The sequence below is a fragment of the Aegilops tauschii genome, chromosome 2 (assembly GCF_002575655.3).
Source record: "Aegilops tauschii subsp. strangulata cultivar AL8/78 chromosome 2, Aet v6.0, whole genome shotgun sequence".
Lineage (NCBI taxonomy): Eukaryota > Viridiplantae > Streptophyta > Magnoliopsida > Poales > Poaceae > Aegilops > Aegilops tauschii.
This window is the reverse complement of record NC_053036.3, coordinates 561,664,257-561,687,801: the sequence shown is the minus strand read 5'-3', so window position 1 is coordinate 561,687,801 and position 23,545 is coordinate 561,664,257. Positions and strand designations below refer to the sequence as shown.

General features: G+C 42.6%; 1 protein-coding gene and 1 long non-coding RNA gene across 2 annotated transcripts; one reads left to right on the top strand and one right to left on the bottom strand.

Annotated features, from left to right (window-relative positions):
• Nucleotides 1-14,488: 14,488 nt before the first annotated feature.
• LOC109742112 (uncharacterized) lies at nucleotides 14,489-22,874 on the top strand. The gene is made up of 6 exons (XR_006670601.2): nucleotides 14,489-14,764; nucleotides 16,261-16,457; nucleotides 16,858-20,672; nucleotides 20,777-20,841; nucleotides 21,007-21,123; nucleotides 22,556-22,874. It is a non-coding gene; the product is annotated as an uncharacterized lncRNA (long non-coding RNA).
• On the bottom strand, nucleotides 14,813-22,880 carry LOC109742111 (putative ABC transporter C family member 15). The gene is made up of 11 exons (XM_020301185.4): nucleotides 22,580-22,880; nucleotides 18,809-21,171; nucleotides 18,528-18,614; nucleotides 17,767-18,432; nucleotides 17,488-17,652; nucleotides 17,022-17,316; nucleotides 16,704-16,918; nucleotides 16,241-16,546; nucleotides 15,718-15,781; nucleotides 15,384-15,623; nucleotides 14,813-15,290 (listed from the first exon to the last, which is right to left on the bottom strand). The coding sequence occupies exons 1-11, from the start codon at nucleotides 22,878-22,880 to the stop codon at nucleotides 15,187-15,189; spliced, it is 4,806 nt and encodes a 1,601-aa protein (XP_020156774.1). The 3' UTR covers nucleotides 14,813-15,186.
• Between the last annotated feature and the right edge of the window lie 665 nt (nucleotides 22,881-23,545).

Here is a 23,545-nt window from a genome sequence, read left to right as displayed (position 1 = left end):
TATGTTTCATTAAGTAGATATACCCATATCTGCTCAAATCATCTGTGAAGGTGAGAAAATAACGATATCCGCCACGATCCTCAATATTTATTGGACCACATACATCCGTATGTATGACTTCCAACAAATCTGTTGCTCTCTCCATAGTTCCGGAGAATGGCGTTTTAGTCATCTTACCCATGAGGCATGGTTCGCAAGCATCAAGTGATTCATAATCAATTGATTCCAAAAATCCCATCAGTATGGAGTTTCTTCAGGCGCTTTTACACCAATATGACCTAAACAGCAGTGCCACAAATAAGTTGCACTATCATTATTAACTTTGCATCTTTTGGCTTCAATATTATGAATATGTGTATCACTACGATCGAGATCCAACAAACCATTTTTGTTGGTGTGTATGACCATAAAAGGTTTTTATTCATGTAAACAGAACAACAATTGTTCTCTAACTTAAATGAATAACCGTATTGCAATAAACATGATCAAATCATATTCATGCTCAACGCAAACACTAAATAACACTTATTTAGTTTCAACACTAATCCCGAAAGTACAGGGAGTATGCGATGATGATCATATCAATCTTGGAACTACTTCCAATACACATCGTCACCTCGCCTTTTTACTAGTCTTTGTTTATTCTGCAACTCCCGTTTCGAGTTACTACTTTAGCAACTAAACCAGTATCAAATACCGAGGGGTTGCTATAAACACTAGTAAAGTACACATCAATAACATGTATATCCAATATACCTTTGTTCACTTTGCCATCCTTCTTATCCACCAAATACTTGGGGCAGTTCCGCTTCCAGTGACCAGTCCCTTTGCAGTAGAAGCACTTAGTCTCAGGCTTAGGTACAGACTTGGGCTTCTTCACTTGAGTAGCAACTTGCTTGCCGTTCTTTTTGAAGTTCCCCTTCTATCCCTTTGCCCTTTTCTTGAAACTAGTGGTCATGTTAACCATCAACACTTGATGCTCTTTCTTGATTTCTACCTTCGTCGATTTCAGCATCGCGAAGAGCTCGGGAATTACTTTCGTCATCCCTTGCATACTATAGTTCATCACAAAGTTCTACTAACTTGGTGATGGTGACTAGAGAATTCTGTCAATCACTATTTTATCTGGAAGATTAACTCCCACTTGATTCAAGCGATTGTAGTACCCAGACAATCTGAGCACATGCTCACTAGTTGAGCGATTCTCCTCCATCTTTTAGCTATAGAACTTGTTGGAGACTTCATATCTCTCAACTCGGCTATTTGCTTGAAATATTAACTTCAACTCCTGGAACATCTCATATGGTCCATGACGTTCAAAACGTCTTTGAAGTCCCAATTCTAAGCCGTTAAGCATGGTGCACTAAACTATCAAGTAGTCATCATATTGAGCTAGCCAAACGTTCATAACGTCTGCATCTGCTCCTGCAATAGGTCTGTCACCTAGCGGTGCATCAAGGACATAATTTTTCTGTGCAGCAATGAGGATAATCCTCAGATCACGGATCCAATCCGCATCTTTGCTACTAACATCTTTCAACATAATTTTTCTCTCCGAACATATAAAAAATAAACACAGGGAAGCAACAACGCGAGCTATTGATCTACAACATAATTTGCAAAATACTATCAGGACTAAGTTCATGATAAATTTAAGTTCAATTAATAATATTACTTAAGAACTCCCACTTAGATAGACATCCCTCTAATCTTCTAAGTGATCACGTGATCCATATCAACTAAACCATGTCCGATCATCACGTGAGATGGAGTAGTTTCAATGGTGAACATCACTATGTTGATCATATCTACTATATGTTCACGCTCGACCTTTCGGTCTCCGTGTTCCGAGGCCATATCTGTTATATGCTAGGCTCGTCAAGTTTAACCTGAGTATTCCGCGTGTGCAACTGTTTTGCACCCGTTGTATTTGAACGTAGAGCCTATCACACCCGATCATCACGTGGTGTCTCAGCACGAAGAACTTTCGCAACGGTGCATACTCAGGGAGAACACTTATACTTTGATAATTTAGTGAAGGATCATCTTATAATGCTACCGTCAAACAAAGCAAGATAAGATGCATAAAGGATTAACATCACATGCAATCAATATAAGTGATATGATATGGCCATCATCATCTTGTGCTTGTGATCTCCATCTCCGAAGCACCGTGCTTGTGATCTCCATCTCCGAAGCACCGTCATGATCACCATCGTCACCGGCGCGACACCTTGATCTCCATCGTAGCATCGTTGTCGTCTCGCCAACTTATTGCTTTTACGACTATCGCTACCGCTTAGTGATAAAGTAAAACTATTACATGGCGATTGCATCTCATACAATAAAGCGACAACCATATGGCTCCTGCCAGTTGCCGATAACTCGGTTACAAAACATGATCATCTCATACAATAAAATATAGCATCATGTCTTGACCATATCACATCACAACATGCCCTGCAAAAACAAGTTAGACGTCCTCTACTTTGTTGTTGCAAGTTTTACGTGGCTGCTACGGGCTTAGCAAGAACCGTTCTTACCTACGCATCAAAACCACAACGATAGTTTGTCAAGTTGGTGCTGTTTTAACCTTCGCAAGGACCGGGCGTAGCCACACTCGGTTCAACTAAAGTGAGAGAGACAGACACCCGCCGGTCACCTTTAAGCAACGAGTGCTCGCAACGGTGAAACCAGTCTCGCGTAAGCGTACGCGTAATGTCGGTCCGGGCCGCTTCATCTCACAATACCGCTGAACCAAAGTATGACATGCTGGTAAGCAGTATGACTTATATCGCCCACAACTCACTTGTGTTCTACTCGTGCATAGCATCAACGCATAAAACCAGGCTCGGATGCCACTGTTGGGGAACGTAGTAACTTCAAAAAAATTCCTACGCACACGCAAGATCATGGTGATGCATAGCAACGAGAGGGGAGAGTGTTGTCCACGTACCCTCGTAGACCGACAGCGGAAGCGTTATCACAACGCGGTTGATGTAGTCGTACGTCTGTACCGAACGCACGGCACCTCCGAGTTCTACACACGTTCAGCTCGATGACGTCCCTCGAACTCCGATCCAGCCGAGTGTTGAGGGAGAGTTTCATCAGCACGACGGCGTGGTGACGATGATGATGTTCTACCGACGCAGGGCTTCGCCTAAGCTCCGCAATGATATTATCGAGGTGTAATTTAGTGGAGGGGGGCACCGCACACGGCTAAAAGATCTCAAGGATCAATTGTTGTGTCTCTGGGGTGCCCCCTGCCCCCGTATATAAAGAAGCAAGGGGGAGGCAGCCGGCCAAGGGGAGAGGCGCGCCATAGGGGGGAGTCCTACTCCCACTGGGAGTAGGACTCCTCCTTTCCTTGTGGGAGTAGGAGAAGGGAAGGGGGAAGGAGAAAGAAGGAAGGGTGCGCCCCCCTTCCCTAGTCCAATTCGGACCAGACCATGGGGAGGGGTGCGGCCACCTTTTGAGGCCTTTCTCTCCTTTCCCGTATGGCCCATTAAGGCGCAATACGAATTCCCGTAACTCTCCAGTACTCCGAAAAATACCCGAATCACTCGGAACCTTTCCGAAGTCCGAATATAGTCGTCCAATATATCGATCTTTACGTCTCGGCCATTTCGAGACTCCTCGTCATGTCCCCGATCTCATCCGGGACTCTGAACTCCTTCGGTACATCAAAACTCAATAAAACTGTCATCGTAACGTTAAGCGTGCGGACCCTACGGGTTCGAGAACTATGTAGACATGACCGAGACACGTCTCCGGTCAATAACCAATAGCGGGACCTGGATGCCCATATTGGCTCCCACATATTCTACGAAGATCTTTATCGGTCAGACCGCATAACAACATACGTTGTTCCCTTTGTCACCGGTATGTTACTTGCCCGAGATTTGATCGTCGGTATCTCGATACCTAGTTCAATCTCGTTACCGGAAAGTCTCTTTACTCGTTCCGTAATACATCATCTTGTAACAAACTCATTTGTTGCAATGCTTGCAAGGCTTAAGTGATGTGCATTACCGAGAGGGCCCAGAGATACCTCTCCGACAATCGGAGTGACAAATCCTAATCTCGAAATACGCCAACCCAACAAGTACCTTTGGAGACACCTGTAGAGCACCTTTATAATCACCCATTTACATTGTGACGTTTGGTAGCACACAAAGTATTCCTCCGGTAAACGGGAGTTGCATAATCTCATAGTCAGAGGAACATGTATAAGTCATGAAGAAAGCAATAGCAACATACTAAACGATCGGGTGCTAAGCTAACGGAATGGGTCAAGTCAATCACGTCATTCTCCTAATGAGGCGATCTCGTTAATCAAATGACAACTTATGTCTATGGCTAGGAAACATAACCATCTTTGATTAACGAGCTAGTCAAGTAGAGGCATACTAGTGACACTCTGTTTGTCTATATATTCACACATGTATTATGTTTCCGGTTAATACAATTCTAGCATGAATAATAAACATTTATCATGATACAAGGAAATAAATAATACTTTATTATTGCCTCTAGGGCATATTTCCTTCATCTTGTCCATCACATCATTCTCCTAATGATGTGATCCCGTTATCAACGACATCCAATGTCCATGGTCAGGAAACCGTAACCATCTATTGATCAACGAGCTAGTCAACTAGAGGCTTACTAGGGACATGGTGTTGTCTATGTATCGACACATGTATCTGAGTTTCCTATCAATACAATTCTAGCATGGATAATAAACGATCATCATGAACAAGGAAATATAATAATAACCTATTTATTATTGCCTCTAGGGCATATTTCCAACAGTCTCCCACTTGCACTAGAGTCAATAATCTAGTCCACATCACCATGTGATTAACACTCATAGGTCACATCACCATGTGACCAACATCCAAAGAGTTTACTAGAGTCAACAATCTAGTTCACATCACTATGTGATTAACACTCAATGAGTTCTGGTTTGATCATGTTATGCTTGTGAGAGAGGTTATTAGTCAACGGGTCTGAACTTTTCAGATCCGTGCGTGCTTTACGAATATTTATGTCATCTTGTGGATGCTACCACGCGCTACTTGGAGCCATTTCAAATAATTGCTCTACTATACGAATCCGGTTTACTACTCAGAGTCATCCGGATTAGTGTCAAAGTTTGCATCGACGTAACCCTTTACGACGAACTCCTTTTCACCTCCATAATCGAGAAAATTCCTTAGTCCACTAGGTACTAAGGATAAGTTCGACCGCTGTCATGTGATCCTTTCCCGGCTCACTATTGTACCCTCTTGACCAACTCATGGCAAGGCACACTTCATGTGCGGTACACAGCATAGCATACTGTAGAGCCTACGTCTGAAGCATAGGGGACGACCTTCGTCCTTTCTCTTTCTTCTGCTATGGTCAGGTCTTGAGTCTTACTCAATACTCACACCTTGTAACACAGCCAAGAACTCCTTCTTTGCTGATCTATTTTGAACTCTTTCAAAATCATGTCAAGGTGTGCGTTCTTTGAAAGTATCATCGGGCGTCTTGATCTATCTCTATAGATCTTGATGCCCAATATGTAAGCAGCTTTATCCAGGTCTTCCTTTGAAAAACTCCTTTCAAACAACCCTTTATGCTTTCCAGAAATTTTACATCATTTCGGATCAACAATATGTCATTCACATATACTTATCAGAAATGTTGTAGCGCTCCCACTCACTTTATTGTAAATACAAGTTTCTAACAAACTTTGTATAAACCCAAAAACTTTGATCACTCCATCAAAGCGTATATTCTGACTCCGAGATGCTTGCTCTAGTCCATGGAAGGATCGTTGGAGCTAGCATACCTTTTAGCATCCTTAGGATCGACAAAACCTTTCTAATTGTATCATATACAACCTTTCCTTACGAAAACTGGTAAGGAAACTTGTTTTGACATCCATCTGCCAGATTTCATAAATGCAGCTAATGCTAACATGATTCCGACGGACTTAAGCATCGCTACGGATGAGAAAATCTCATCGTAGTCAACTCCTTGAACTTGTGAAAATACTCTTTGCCACAAGTCGAGCTTCATAGACGGTAACCTTACCGTCCACGTTCGTCTTCTTCTTAAAGATCCATTTATCTTGGATTCCATGGCTTCTAACCATTTGTCGGAATATGGGCCCACCATCGCTTCTCCATAGCTCATAGGTTCATCGTTGTCCAACAACATGACTTCCAAGAAAGGATCACGTACTACTCTGAAGTATTACGCATCCTCGTCGTCCTACGAGGTTTGGTGGTGACTTGATCCGAAGTTTCATGATCACTATCATAAGCTTCCACTTCAATTGGTATAGGTGCCACAGGAACAACTTCCTGTGCCCTGCTACACACTAGTTGAAGTTATGGTTCAATAACCTCATCAAGTCTCCACCATCCTCCCACTCAATTCTTTTGAGAGAAACTTTTCCTCGAGAAAGGACTCGTTTCTAGAAGCAATTACTTTTGCTTCCAGATCTGAAATAGGAGGTATACCCAACTGTTTTGGGTATTCTTATGAAGATGTATTTATCCGCTTTGGGTTCGAGCTTATCAGCCTGAAACTTTTTCACATAAGCTTCGCAGCCCCAAACTTTTAAGAAACGACAACTTAGGTTTCTCTAAACGGTGTCGTCTCAACGGAATTGCGTGGTGCCCCTTTTAAAGTGAATGCGGTTATCTCTAATGCCTAACCCATAAACGATAGTGGTAATTCGATAAGAGACATCATGGTATGCACCATATCCAATGATGTTCGGACACACCATCACACTATGGTGTTCCAGGCGGTATTAATTGCGAAACACTTTCCACAATGTCTTAATTGTGTGCCAAACTCGTAACTCAGATACTCATCTCTATGATCATATCACAGACATTTTATCCTCTTGTCACGACGATCTTCAACTTCACTCTGAAATTACTTGAACCTTTCAATAATTCAGACTTGTGTTTTATCAAGTAAATACACTCAGCATCTACTCAAATCATCTGTGAAGTAAGAACATAACAATATCCACTGCATACCTCAGCACTCATTGGACTGCATACATCAAAATGTATTACTTCCAATAAGTTGCTCTCTTATTCCATCTTACTGAAAACGAGGACTTTCAGTCATCTTGCCCATGTGGTATGATTTGCATGTCTCAAGTGATTCAAAATCAAGTGAGTCCAAACGATCCATCTGCATGGAGTTTCTTCATGCATATATACCAATAGACATGGTTCGCATGTCTCAATCTTTTCAAAAACGAGTGAGTCCAGAGATCCATCTACATGGAGCTTCTTCATGCGTTCTATACCAATATGACTCAAATGGCAGTGCCACAAGTATGTGGAACTATCATTACTATTTTATATCTTTTGGCACGAACATGTGTATCACTACGATCGAGATTCATTTTAGGTGCAAAACCATTGAAGGTATTATTCAAATAAACAGAGTAACCATTATTCTCCTTAAATGAATAACCGTATTGCGATAAACATAATCCAATCATGCTCAACGCAAACACCAAATCTCGATGGTAGAGGGAGCATGCGATGCTTGATCACATCAACCTTGGAAACACTTCCAACACATATCGTCATCTCACCTTTAGCTAGTCTCCGTTTATTCCGCAGCTTTTATTTTGAGTTACTAACACTTAGCAACCGAACCGGTATCTAATACCCTGGTGCCGCTAGGAGTACTAGTAAAGTACACATTCATATAATGTATATCCAATATACTTCTGTCGACCTTGCCTGCCTTCTCATCTACCAAGTATCTAGGGTAGTACTGCTTCAGTGACCGTTCCCCTCATTACAGAAGCACATAGTCTCGGGTTTGGGTTCAACCTTGGGATTCTTCACTAGAGCAGCAAACGATTTGTTGTTTCATGAAGTATCCCTTTTGCCCTTGCCCTTCTAGAAACTAGTGGTTTTACTAACCATCAACAATTGATGCTCCTTCTTGATTTCTACTTTCGCGGTGTCAAACATCGCGAGTTGCTCAAGGATCATCATAACTATCCCTGATATGTTATAGTTCATCACGAAGCTCTACTAGCTTGGTGGCAGTGACTATGGAGAACCATCACTGTCTTATCTGGAAGATTAACTCCCACTCGATTCAAGCGATTGTGGCACTCAGACAATCTGAGCACATGCTCAACGATTGAGCTTTTCTCCCTTAGTCTGCAGGCTTAAGAAACTTGTCAGAGGTCTCATACCTCTTGACGTGGGCACTAGTCTGAAATCCCAATTTCAGTCTTCGGAACATCTCATATGTTCTGCGACGTTTCAAAACGTCTTTGGTGCCACAATTCTAAACCGTTAGCATTACGCACTGAACTATCACGTAGTCATCAAAACGTGTATGTCAGATGTTTCGCAACATCTACAGACGACGCTGAGGTTCAGCACACCGAGCGGTGCATCAAGGACATAAGCCTTCTGTGCAGCAATGAGGACAATCCTCAGTTTACGGACCCAGTCCGCATGATTGCTACTACCAACTTTCAACTAAATTTTCTCTAGGAACATATCTTAAACAGTAGAACTAAAGCGTATGACATAATTTGCAAAGACCTTTTGACTATGTTCATGATAATGAAGTTCATCTGATTATTGAATGAACTCCCACTCAGATAGACATCCCTCTAGTCATCTAAGTGATACATGATCCGAGTCAGACTAGGCCGTGTCCGATCATCATGTGAGACGGACTAGTCATCATCGATGAACATCTCCATGTTGATCGTATCTTCTATACGACTCATGCTCGACCTTTCGGTCTCTTGTGTTCCGAGGCCATGTCTGTACATGCTAGGCTCGTCAAGTCAACCTAAGTGTTTCGCATGTGTTCCGAGGCCATGTCTGTACATGCTAGGCTCGTCAACACCCGTTGTATTCGAACGTTAGAATCTATCACACCCGATCATCACATGGTGCTTCGAAACAACGAACCTTCGCAACGGTGCACAGTTAGGGGGAACACGTCTCTTGAAATTTTAGTGAGGGATCATCTTACTTACTACTGTCGTTCTAAGCAAATAAGATGCAAAACATGATAAACATCACATGCAATCAAATAGTGACATGATATGGCCAATATCATTTTGCTCCTTTGATCTCCATCTTCGGGGCACCATGATCATCTTTGTCACCGGCATGACACCATGATCTCCATCATTGTGTCTTCATGAAGTTGTCACGCCAACGATTACTTCTACTTCTATGGCTAACGCGCTTAGCAATAAAGTAAAGTAATTTACATGGCGTTATTCAATGACACGCAGGTCATACAAAAATAAAGACAACTCCTATGGCTCCTGCCGGTTGTCATACTCATCGACATGCAAGTCGTGATTCCTATTACAAAATATGATCAATCTCATACATCACATATATCATTCATCACATCTTCTGGCCATATCACATCACATAGCACATGCTGCAAAAACAAGTTAGACGTCCTCTAATTGTTGTTGCAAGTTTTTACGTGGCTTGTATAGGTTTCTAGCAAGAACGTTTCTTACCTACGTAAGACCACAACGTGATATGCCAATTTCTATTTACCCTTCATAAGGACCCTTTTCATCGAATCCGTTCCGACTAAAGTGGGAGAGACAGACACCCGCTAGCCACCTTATGCAACTAGTGCATGTCAGTCGGTGGAACCTGCCTCACGTAAGCGTACGTGTAAGGTCGGTCCGGGCCGCTTCATCCCACAATGCCGCCGAAACAAGATAAGACTAGTAGCGGCAAGAAGAATTGACAACATCGACGCCCACAACTACTTTGTGTTCTACTCGTGCATAGAAACTACGCATAGACCTAGCTCATGATGCCACTGTTGGGTAACGTAGCAGAAATTCAAAATTTTCTACACATCACCAAGATCAATCTATGGAGTAATCTAGCAACGAGGGGAAGGGGAGTGCATCTACATACCATTGTAGATCGCGATGCGGAAGCGTTGCAAGAACGCGGATGAGGGAGTCGTGCTCGTAGCGATTCAGATCGCGGTTGATTCCGATCTAAGCACCAAGAACGGTGCCTCCGCGTTCAACACACGTGCAGCCCGGTGACGTCTCCCACGCCTTGATCCAGCAAGGTGAGAGGGAGAGGTTGGGGAAGACTCCATCCAGCAGCAGCATGACGGCGTGGTGGTGATGGAGGAGCGTGGCAATCCCGCAGGGCTTCGCCAAGCACCGCGGGAGAGGAGGAGGAGGGAGAGGGGTAGGGCTGCGCCGAAAGAGAGACGTTCTCGTGTCTTGGGCAGCCCCAAACCTCAACTATATATAGGGGGGGGGGCTGCGCCCCCTGTAGGGTTTCCACCCCAAGGGGTGGCGGCCAGCCCTAGATCCCATCCAAGGGGTGCGGCCAAGGGGAGGAGAGGGGGGGCGCCACTAGGGTGGGCCTTAAGGCCCATCTGGACCTAGGGTTTGCCCCCTCCCACTCTCCCATGCGCCTTGGGCCTTGGTGGGGGGGGGGCGCACCAGCCCACTTGGGGCTGGTCCCCTCCCACACTTGGCCCACGCAGCCTTCTGGGCTGGTGGCCCCACTTGGTGGACCCCCGGGACCCTTCCGGTGGTCCCGGTACATTACCGATAACACCCGAAACCTTTCCGATGACCAAAACAGGACTTCCCATATATAAATCTTTGCCTCCGGACCATTCTGGAACTCCTCGTGACGTCCGGGATCTCATCCGGGACTCCGAACAACATTCGGAAACCACGCACATACTTTCCCTATAACCCTAGCGTCATCGAACCTTAAGAGTGTAGACCCTACGGGTTCGGGAACCATGCAGACATGACCGAGACGTTCTCCGGTCAATAACCAACAGCGGGATCTGGATACCCATGTTGGCTCCCACATGTTCCACGATGATCTCATCGGATGAACCACGATGTCGGGGATTCAATCAATCCCGTATACAATTCCCTTTGTCTATCGGTATGTTACTCGCCCGAGATTCGATCGTCGGTATCCCGATACCTTGTTCAATCTCGTTACCGGCAAGTCTCTTTACTCGTTCCGTAACTCACATCATCCCGTGATCAACTCCTTGGTCACATTGTGCACATTATGATGATGTCCTACCGAGTGGGCCCAGAGATACCTCTCCGTTTACACGGAGTGACAAATCCCAGTCTCGATTCGTGCCAACCCAACAGACACTTTCGGAGATACCTGTAGTGCACCTTTATAGCCACCTAGTTACGTTGTGACGTTTGGTACACCCAAAGCATTCCTACGGTATCCGGGAGTTTCACAATCTCATGGTCTAAGGAAATGATACTTGACATTAGAAAAGCTCTGAGCAAACGAACTACACGATCTTGTGCTAGGCTTAGGATTGGGTCTTGTCAATCACGTCATTCTCCTAATGAGGTGATCTCGTTAATCAAATGACAACTTATGTCTATGGCTAGGAAACATAACCATCTTTGATTAACGAGCTAGTCAAGTAGAGGCATACTAGTGACACTCTGTTTGTCTATATATTCACACATGTATTATGTTTCCGGTTAATACAATTCTAGCATGAATAATAAACATTTATCATGATACAAGGAAATAAATAATACTTTATTATTGCCTCTAGGGCATATTTCCTTCATCTTGTCCATCACATCATTATCCTAATGATGTGATCCCGTTATCAACGACATCCAATGTCCATGGTCAGGAAACCGTAACCATCTATTGATCAACGAGCTAGTCAACTAGAGGCTTACTAGGGACATGGTGTTGTCTATGTATCGACACATGTATCTGAGTTTCCTATCAATACAATTCTAGCATGGATAATAAACGATCATCATGAACAAGGAAATATAATAATAACCTATTTATTGTTGCCTCTAGGGCATATTTCCAACACTATCTACATTATTACATATTGCTTAATTCAATGCTTTTTTAACTTAATACTTTGGGATGCATGTTCGATAGCGATTTTGGGGTGGAGTATTAGTTATGCATACAGTTGGATAACGGTCTATAGATATAAGAACATAATGACTATATGCAACCATGTCATGTATAATCATGATTATTAAAAACTGCAATGCAATCGATATGCAAATGCAATTTGTTCAGCACACATATGTAATTTGTGAAGAGATGTCACTAGTGAAATTATGGGTCAGTCAATTGGTTTCTTTTGAACCTCAATCCATCAATTCTTTTCTTTTTCACAACATGAAGTTTATTTAGTTTAGTTGCAATCATGAATTCCATCCAGACTATACATTAATACTTGCAAATACCAAGACTAGTGAGATTGACAACCTCACTGGTTTCGTTGGGGACCAAGACAAGCTCTGTAATTGTGGGTAGGTCATAGTTTTAAAAATTGGACCACTGATCGAACCGGTGAAGCCATCGGCTCGGGTTTTTACCTGTCGGACCGCATGTTCACTTGTTGATTTTTTGGATCACGTAAACACATGTCAAATAAGCTAAGTTTCTGACATTTGACAGAAACTTAATGGATGCATGTAAGCTCGTTATTAGGCCAAAGTGGTGGCCTCGGTCTGTTTCCTTGCCAACCAGAGTTCGATCCCCCATAGACACACATTATTTCTAATCATTGGATGTAGTTCAAGCGTTCCTATTGGTTCAATAAACCTTAAGTTCATCCACTTGAGTAAACCTCTGCACTTGGGGGCCAACAACTTCCTAACTGAGAGGAAGGCTAACCCTAAAAACCTAAATCCTCGAAGCCCAACCCCCGTTACTAGTTTCCTACAAAACTCTCTTTCTCTCTCTCTCCCCCTCCCTCTCTCTCCCTCCCTCCCCATCCACTAACCCTACCTTCCACGCGAACACTCTGCCTCCACTGGACAAGTCCACCTCCGCTGCCACTAGCTCTTCTTCCAGTGCCCAGACCGGTGACCATCCCTTCTCTGACAATTTGGAACACATATGTTAGAAGCTCCAGATATTGAATGTGTTGCACGAGCAGCGAGCACCACGCTTATGCTACTGAAGCTCGTGGGACAGGGCGGGGATCCCCGCAAGAATAAATTACTCGGACGGGTAGCATGGCCGGCGAGGATGAGCAGCGGGCATAGATGGGTTTCACAGGGACGCGGATGACATGGCAATAACCGATCGGTTTCTACCTGTTGACATCTTGAGATGAGACAAGAGAGACGAACGAGTGAAGGAAACGATGCAATATGGATAACATATGAGAAAGAGGGGGTGACGCGGTTGTTTTACGCACAGGCCCCATTACGCAGGGGGTTATCACGACCGATCGACGTCAGCTCCAGATCGGCCGTCTGATTCCAAACTTTCACCATATCATATGCTACCAGGATTTGAAAGCTTTGATAGAAAATAATCCTACCCGCTTTCACCTTTAGCCGAGCCTCTGTCCAGTACATCCACATTCCAGATTTGACATGATCTTCTAGGACTATAGTTCAGTTTTTTTTTGAGCGGTGACTATAGCTTAGCTAGCTACAACATAGGGTCGCCTCAAGGGAGCCCGTAGTGGGTCGGCCCTCTAGAGAGTCATTGGGATGGTCATTCCACTGTCTAGTTACTTTCTTCTATTTTCTCTCTCTCAAAAAAAGTTACTTTGCTCTATTCGTTTTTCTCCTTTTTATTATTTTTTGAAATATTATAAGTACATATATTTCAAAAGTTAGTGTACTTTAATTTTAAAAATCGCGCACCTCACATTTTAAACATGTTTATGTAGTGTAAAATTTTGGTTGGCACATTTTTGGCAAATGTTTGTAACATTTTAGAAAATGGTCATGATTTTTTTAAAAATATTCACAGATTTTTAAATATGATCATTAATTTTTTTAAATCTTCATGAAAAGGTAAAAAAATATTTGCATGATTTTTTAAAACCAAAAAACAATTAAAAATTCATGGAATTTATATAATGTTCGCATTCTTAAAATTATGTTTTCCACTTTTTATAAAATGTTTATGAAATTTAAAAACTGTTCCCACCGTTTTAGACAAATATTCTTAAAATATAATAAAAGTTTGTACCATTTAAAAAATGCTTCAACACCTAACAAAATGTTCGCATGTGTTACAAAAATATTCATTGCATTCTTGAAAAATGTTCAAAAGTGTGTTTCATGCGTTTTCAAAAAATGTTCACTGTGCATTTTGCAAAATGTTCAACATGTATGTGAAATACGTTTGTAACCTATATATGTAAATTGGTCAACGTGTATTTCAAAAAGTCGTTATGTGTTTGAAAAATGGAAGAAATAAAAAATGGGAAAAAGACAATTTTTTAGAAGAAAACCGGAAGAAACCAATAAACCCAAAAAAAACAATAGAGAGAAACACTGAAAAACAAAATAAAAAAATTCGGAAGGTTCTAAAACCGGTCTGAACTTCCAAAACTATTTGTTGGGCCGGCCTTCATATATATTGTCTTAAAAAAATAAGCGATTTTATGGCTATTGCATACCGACCGGTGGGGTTCAAACGTTAGCTTTGCTGAACCGTGGACTGAACGAGAAAACAAGCCGTACCACCAAGCACCACGGTCCACGACGCCGGCGGCACACCGCCACCGCTCGAAATCCCAGCAAGGTAGCGAGTGCCGCAAATAAATCGTCTCAACTAAATCAGCGGCTTGGGTGCGATGCTTGCGCTCAGATTGGGTATACTCTCGTCAGACCATGCGTCCATGCCCAACTCCTTGTGCAGGACTCGGCTCACCACCTGCTCGACGGAATGCCTGGCTGGGCACGCCGCATGTAAGTACCCCGCTGCGAACCCCGTGCAGTTACTTCTTTAACTAACAATCGATTGCGCGCGACTCCTCTGCTAGTCTGCTGTGACAATGCTTTCTCGAGGAAATTCAAGAGCTCACGCGGAATCGCTTACATACTCTTATTTTTCTCACATCAGAGAGCGGCTTACATAGTGCTAGACTGCTTGGTGTACTAGTACCAGTACATTGCATGGCTTAATAATTTCTCCGAATCGCCTGAATAATCTAGCCAGTCCCATCCATTGTAAATTCCATCGTCTCTTTCTAGGTGGGCACTGTGCGTGCTTGTCATCTGAAGAAAGTCTGTGTGGTGTGTGTGTGTGTGGCCTTTCTACTAAAGTTCCACGGAGCGCCTAGTTGGTTTCATGTCGGGCTTCGCCCGCCGTTCAATTGTTTCTGGTGCTGTCAAAACCCCTTGGATCTCCGTGAGTACTCCTTTATGAGCCTTGAAAATTCAGAGTTTTTGTCCTCCAGTAATCTTGACGGCGTGTCGTATTCTATAATTCTTCCTGCTCAGCACAAAAGAGTACAGATTTCAGCGATGCGGCGCTAGGTCCTAAAATGTGGATGAATATTTTTTGTTAGCCAATGGTGCGGCTTACCTTCGCTGAAGACAAGAATAAGATCACTGTCGATAACTGTGTGAATTCTATGTGCTACTGTCAGCACCGTGCAGTCCCCAAACTCCTCACGGAGTGTTTTCTGGATAATTGCATCCGTAGATGAGTCAACTGAAGCAGTTGCCTCGTCAAGGACAAGGACATTGCTTCGCTTTAGCAGAACCCTTCCCAGGCAAAACAACTGCCTCTGTCCGACACTCCAGTTTTCCCCATTTTCGACAACTGCAGGAGAAATCTCATTTGATCATCTCAATAGAGATATGCACACTCTTTTAGCCAATCTAGCATATGTGTGCTGTTGTACACAAAAACAAACCTGTTGTGTCCAGCTTCTTTGGGTTTCGACGAACAATGTCACCAAGCTGGCATTTGTCCAATGTCTGGCCAAAATAAATGTATACATCTGGTCAGTAGAGGAAGTACAGTGTTCCATTCTTTTAATCATTGCATTTTTTTTACAATATCTCCTGTTCTTTTATTCATTATATATATAGATATATCTGAAGATGGATTTGATCAGGTTGCAATCTGTATGAAACATTACATCATCTTCGGTATTTTGCAATAGTAAAAATGACCATCCAAATGTGTTTCCTAGGGTACTCTGTCAGCAATTTTGACCTTTCATAGATTAGCATAATCATGAGATCATATTTTATCAGCATAAACTGTTAGCAATATTTTCGTTGAAAAAGGTACAATCATCCAGAACTATCTGTTTTGTAACATGTACTATAGGCAATAAAGAGCAAAAATATGAGGTGTTACGCTCCCTTTTGCTGCACATGATATATAATTTACTCTCTTATCATTAGAACATGTATAATTGAATTATTTACCTCCCATACATGTTGATCAGAATATTCATTTAGTGGATCAAGATTTCCTCTCACTGTGCCCTCAAACATGGTTGGATCCTGTGGGATGATGCTAAGTCTGCCTCGTAAATCATGCAACCCGATTTTGCTGAGATCAACGTTATCAATTTCAATTGTCCCTTGTCTCGGTTCAACAATCCGGAAAAGCGCTTGAATCAAGGTTGACTTTCCACTGCCAGTACGTCCAACAATCCCCACCTTCTTCTGTCCTGGAATTGTACATGATATATTTCTTAAAACAGAGGGGAGATGCTCTGCATATCGAACCTGTAAAAGCAAATAGTCGCATTAGTTGCTTCATTTGAGCATGCACATATTTTATGAGAAAATTGAAAAATAAAAGAGATTACATTTCATTATTCAAAAGTAAGAGCTTTCCTTTTGTGTTACTACAAGTGATAACTTGCAGTAACATCATGCATACCTCCAAGTTTCTTATATTTATAGTACCATCCTTTGGCCATCTGTTTGGGGGGCAGTGATCATCAACTATTAGAGGAGCCTCACTAGGGATCCTTGAGTACTGCATTATTCTTTCAACTGAAATCATTTTATTCTCTGTGTTGCAAATGTTCCAGGTTACAGATGACAACTGCCCGTTGAGGTTCAGTGCATAAGTCACTGCAAGTCCCGCAATGCCTGTGCATACAATTATGTCAGTTTCACAGCCACCAAAAATTAGTGATCAGAGTATAGACTGCAAAAATGAAGCAACTATAACTTGTCTGCATGAAAAACTTACTTGGATTTATAAAACCTTCGGGAAGACTCACCAACAGAGTCAAAGAAAAGGCAAAGACAAAGTTAGATAGCATGTTTAGCCTGAAGCAAAGCCACTCCACAGCCGAGACATTATGAAACCATGGTCGTAAGTGGTTGTTAACAAGGCTGATGTTTGCTTTGCTGAAGCGGTCTTTCCGTCCATATGCTCTAATACTTGCCGCTCCTGTAAGTGATTCCGCAGAATGGTGGAGTATTGGAGCCCTTTGAATTTGTTGCAGGCGAGCCAGCTCTCTTGCTGTTGGTATGTAGTACCGCTGCATGTCATAGGGAGAATATTGGATTCAGTGCTTTGTGAAAAATCATCAAGGAGGAAATATGCACTAATGGCTTCCTGGAAAACAACGCGTACGGAAATAACTTGATGCATACATTGTACTTGGATGAGTTAAATCTAGTGCAAAAATATCACTGCAAGGAGCTCTTACTTGAAACACATAACAGATTGCTGTCACTGGAATAAAGATGACAAAAACTGGCCACGCAACCTGTGACATAACGCCAATGGTCCCCAGAATTTGTATAACAGAAAACGCGCACCAACCAAGGCTGTCTGCCATTTTCAGATCTAAGACACTTTGGTCATTGGAGACCTGTTACAAAGTACAGTACATAATTAGTAATTTCAAGGAGACAGTGTTAAAAAAAAGAGGGAAATAGCAGGACTAGCCAGTGCAAAATGATGTGAGGAGTAATCGAACACCAACCCTGTTTAGGATCCTGCCAGTGGGTGTGGAATCAAAGAAGGCCATTGGAGCACGGAGGATGCAATGGAGCATATTCTTGAAGAACTTCTCCGCTGTTAGCAGGCCAACAAGCGAAACAAGCATAGACCGACCAAAAACACATAGTGCACTTCCTATAGATAGCACTATGTATACGAAGAAAATAAGGCCTAATCCAACCCTTGGGGTGGTTGCAGACGTTGGAGGACACGCCCATGCCATCCAATAGTTGCCTGCGACCTGGAATATTTGGAAGAATGACTGTGCTGCCACTATTATTGGTGCTAATGCGCCACCATGAACAGCCGTCAGGTATGCCCAGTAGATCGTCTTGCCAATCCCTCCCTTTTCTCGTTCCTCATCTTGTGTGAGCCTTCCTTTTTCATTGATAACTTGTGAGACATCATGTGCAGACTCTTGCTTCAATATGCCCTGAATTTGATCATCAGTGTGGTTTTCTCTCTCAAACTCATCATCAATATCTGCTAACTTTTGGTTCTCTGTTGACAAAATTCTGCTGGAACTCTCGGCATTTATTACAGACTCGGTTGCCTGGCTATGGGCTCCGACTATATCTTCAAATCCTATGTTCTGTTGAAGGAGATCATCAAATGTTCCTTTCTGCACAATCTTCCCATCCTGCATCACCTATTATTTTGTACCCCTTTGGTTATTTTACATATCTTAGCAGTGCTAACATATATGTATTATTTGCGTGCGAAAACATTTTTTTTTGTACTTACTAGTATAAGATCTGCGGCTGGAAGAAATTCAACTTGATGTGTCACATACAATATTGTTTTGTCTTTAAGCATCCCCATGAGGCAATCCTGCATAATAATATAGTAGCATTCTATTAGCATTTATGCAGACTGATGCCTCTAAACCATTGAAGAATAAGTAAAACTGGTGATATTTATCCTGTTTGAATCATATGCAACTAAATTTTGGAAATAAATTGTCAAGTTAACAGCATACAAACATTATCACATTTTATGGGTTTATGGACACTGAATAAACAAACCTTGAAAAGTTGCCCTCCAGTGTGAGCATCTACTGCACTGAAAGGATCATCGAAGAGGTATATATCTGCATCCTCGTACACTGACCTTGCAATCTGAATCCTCTGCTTCTGTCCACCACTCATGTTAATTCCTCTTTCTCCAATCTCCGTCAAATCGCCATTTGCAAATAGCTCAATATCTTTTGTCAATGCACAAGCTTGTATTACCTTTTGGTACTTTTCCCTGTCATATGGGTTTCCAAACAGAATGTTGTCTCTGATGTTCCCAGATAGGATCCAGGCAGTCTGAGGAACATATGCTCTGCTCCCACTGACCCTCACAGTCCCAGCTAGCTTAGGCATCTCCCCGAGTATGCATGATAATAGACTAGATTTCCCAGAGCCAACTACTCCACAGATTGCTACTTTCTTCCCTCTCTTTACTTTTAAATTTACATCTGTTATAGTTGGAGATGTGGTCTCAGGTTCCCAGCTGAATGCTCCATGATCAATCTCCACATCATAGTCCGTGTCATTCCTTGGTACTTCTGTAATTGCGTCACATTTCAACTCTTCTTCCTGGAGGTATTGTGCTACTCGATCTGCTGAAACTTTCCCCTGAGCAAACACCGAAAGTAAATCAGGGAGTGTGAAGATTGGATCTTGTAGCATCCGGAACGTTGCAAGAGCAGACAAAACAGTACCAGCTGTTAGAGGAATCCCCATCAATATACATGTACCGAATGTTATGGAGGATATGAATGCAGGGGACCCCCAAAATATGAATGTTGTTAAAGCTGACAACCTTACAGATTTCCACAACCAATTGTGCTCCTCCCTTCGCAAAGCTTCTAGCTTTTGAAGGTACTCTGTATCCCATGCTTGAAGTTTCAGTATTTTCATGCTTCTAAGCACTTCCGTTGTTGCCTTCATTCTGTTGTCTTTAGCAGCCATGATCTCTGATTGCAACCTTTTCTGGAGTCTTGTCAGAGGAATATTGCAAGTCATTATTGCCAGTGTTGCTGCTAAACCAGCCCATGCTCCAGCACCTAGGTTTAGATGGAGAACATAGACTGCTAGAGAAAGCTGTATGGGTAACATCCAAATGTAGTTTGTGTACCACATAACTTCGGTTATCCTTTGTATATCTACACTCATGTAGTTTATGATCTCTCCACTGGAATGCTTCTGCCTTGCGCCACAGGATAACCGGAGCCCCTTTTGATAGATGTGGGATATTAAAGCAGCTCGTAGCCGCATCCCAAGCCTTTGAGCTCCAAAAATCCACTGCCTCTCTGCTATTGTCTCCACAACTTTGGCACTTAAAAATGCAACAGCAAGAAGATAACCTTTTTGCAGTCCATTTTTCCTCTCTCCCCCAAGGAATTTCACCAAGTCATTAATCAGTGATGGTCCAACATAGGATGCACATGCACACAGAATTGCAAATACTGCATTGAGTATTGCTTTTCTTCTAATAAATAGGAACATTGCTCTATAGATTGATAAAGTACTTAAACCATGCCTGTGTTCAACATCTGCTAGGATCCTTTTAAATGAATCAGAGAGTAAATCGGCATAGTCCCTTTCATCAATATCTGGCACATCATTCTTATCTAGAGGTTTCTTATATCCGATAACAAATAGAGGAGTCATCCAGGAGAACGTGACAAGGTCCAGAACGCTTGCTTTGCCATACAGACTTGTTCTTTTGGTTTCTGTCTGCTGTCCTGCAGATGGACTCAATAGTGGCTCTGTTATGCTGCTGTTTATTAAGGTGATTCCTGTTTTTCCTCTGACAGAAATTGCAAACAGATAAGTGCAGATAACAAGTGTGAACAGGTCCATCAATTCCGCAAACCCCATGTATCCATGATCTGATAAGGTGAACCTGAGATCAAATATCAAACTGATTATTGATTGCAGAAAGCTAAGTACCAACCATGCCCGAATAATGAGCGGATGCTTTGCAGATTTTGTCTTCCGTAGACTGAATACTGCTAGTGACAATATTATCCAGGAGAGCACCTGTATGCCTTCACCCAGAACAAAAGGTGGGTACTTGCAACCACTTATTCTTCCTTGTAACTGCAAAAAGAATATCCTCAGGACATGAGTGGCTAATATAAGCAGACAACAGACTTTGCTTGCTTGATATGAGAGACCCAGCTTTATGTCTGCATTCTTTTGTTCCTGATTAGAATGCTTATTGCTTTCAGGAGTTGCAGTCTTCAATCTCTGCCTGCACCATCTAATTCGCTTGAACAGAAACTGAGCCACGATACTCGTGATAAATACCAACTGTATCAATACAGAAGTGCTCGTCCAGAAACAAGGTGAATATATTTCTTGCCATTCTTGCATGTGTTGCGATATAATGGAATCTGCAAGGTTGCATAGCAAATTTGTGTGTCAAGAATCAACAGCAGAATCGGTTATCCAATTTTTATTATGAACAGTACCTACATCTACGTCATCAATGCTCGAGAAAACAGAAAACAGCATGTTTTTTTCTTTATGAAAATGGAATTTCCTGAATAAGACATTGGTCGACTTTTGGAAAAATTGGAGTTTCTATATGTACATTCTCCAAGCTAGTTCTACCAGCAACGACAACCCCAGAGGCTAAAAGCACAAGTCATGTTGGTAGGAACTTATTGCTCTGTCTCTCCACCTAAGAAACTTGCAAAAAAGTATTTAAGTTTCGTCCCTAAGTTTTGTCTGACAGAATGTATTCCATATCGTCCTAAGGTTACCGAAAAAGGCTTCCGCCCCGCTTTATAAATAAAGCAACCACCGAGCACAATGTCAACAGAGTACCAACAGAAAAACACACACACACCGCCACCGCAGGCAAGGTCTCACAGACAACCATACACACACACAAACATCAAACGAGGTTCAGCTGTGGGCACAGCACAACAAGCCCAACACGCAGACACAGCAAGCACGCACACCACATAGCAAGTTTCGTCCTAAGGTTTGACTTCGGTGACTGGAAGCATAGTAGTAATTGATGTGTTTTTGAGGGGGCCTCTCCTAGCCTTAACGTGATCCTACGGAACATTAGGGATGAGGCTCACTTGTGGTGTATGGTTGGGGCCAAAGGACTCCAGGGGATTTTTGACCGTAGCTACATCTTTCTTGGTGTTTCTTTGTAACAGCCCCTACCCTAATGGGCTTGTACGAGTTCTTTTACACTCTTTCCTCTTCTTAATATAGTGACACATTTGAGAAAGAAAAAACATACATTCTCCTAGTGTTCCCTGTAGTGACATATTCCTTATTTCTTAATGAAATAAATGTCATGTTATTAGTGATTGAATGAATAATACATGAAGGGAAAAAGTGTAGAAAAGATATATTACCCCTTGGTTTCTTTCTTTTAGACAGTTGCATGCGTAGGAGTGTTTCTAGTCAGAATGATATTATATTTTTGCAGAAAGGATGCTAGGATGAAAACGGAAAGCTGATCATTGCAGATGACCTGACTGTCATTGGCCCAGTTTGCTAAATTTTCTTCATGAGCATGTTTGAAACCATAAGTAAATTTATACGGCTATTCGTTGGTCACTGAAAATTAAATTTAAACGTGGTGGCTATTAATTCAGTTAGTCATACAAAATGACAGAACCATTGAGGCTAGCTAACTAACTAAAATTACGGGTCCTGGGCTACAAATGCTGCCATGTTTGTATGCACATTCTTGTGTAGTTTCTGCTCCATGTCGGAATACAAAAAGGAAACTAAACAGACCTTTATTAACAGGACTTGAAATTTGTCAGGACTTACTCGGCGAATCATGGAGCAAGCCCGCCGTGTGGGCGAGGAACATCTCCTGCACCCTCCGGGGAAGAAGCGAATGCAGGTGGCTCCTCCCTCCTTCCATGGCGCAGTGAGGCCAAATGCGAGGGAGAGACAGAGTTGAGAGGTGGCGATCGACGGTGAAATATATATCGGAGGTGGAGCGACCAGAGGACCCGATGGTGACGGCCACTTGGGCAGGTAAGGTTAGAGAGTGCAACAAAACAAAATGCTGAGCAGAGAATTCAAAATCAATCAACCATATCAAATTAAGCTGATCCAAGCACATGACGTTGGACGCCACCTAACCTAACGCGGATGAATGACGTACGAGGCCTTGGCCGTGATCAGGTCAGGTTAAAACTAAGCGAGAGCGAGGTGTGGCAAGCAGATAAAAACGAACGTGTGTGCAAGAGCAATGGAGTCTAGTCTCCTCAATGATTACACAATAATGCTTCCTGGTTTTCGTGTCACGTTCAGTGCCTTTTTCTTTTGGAGAAGGGCGTTGTATAATAAGGACGGACGTAGTACCTTGGTTGCCACTCCATCAACTCTTCGTGGTCAGTCAATGCATACTCTTTTTGGTTGCCACGTCCTTCTTCAGGCACGAAGCGGTATGAAGTGGCGTGGATGGTAGGATCGACGATCCACGGCTGATATTCATTCTGGCACACTGGAGATAATGAAGAAATTAACACTTGCAGATAGACATTCAGAGTTCCTGACAGTTGGCCGGCCCATTTTGATAGATATACATTTAGGGAACCTTCTAAAAGGTTCCTGAACCGTTTTTTCCTGCTATTCCTACTTGGGGTGGCACCGGACCGGGCATACACGCTAGACCTTAGCGAGCTGGGCATGCCAACCTACGACATGGCACATCTTGAGGGAGAGTTCACAGGGGAAGAAATTTGGGAGGCGGTTCCCGCACAAGAGCTTGACCAAAGCGCCGGG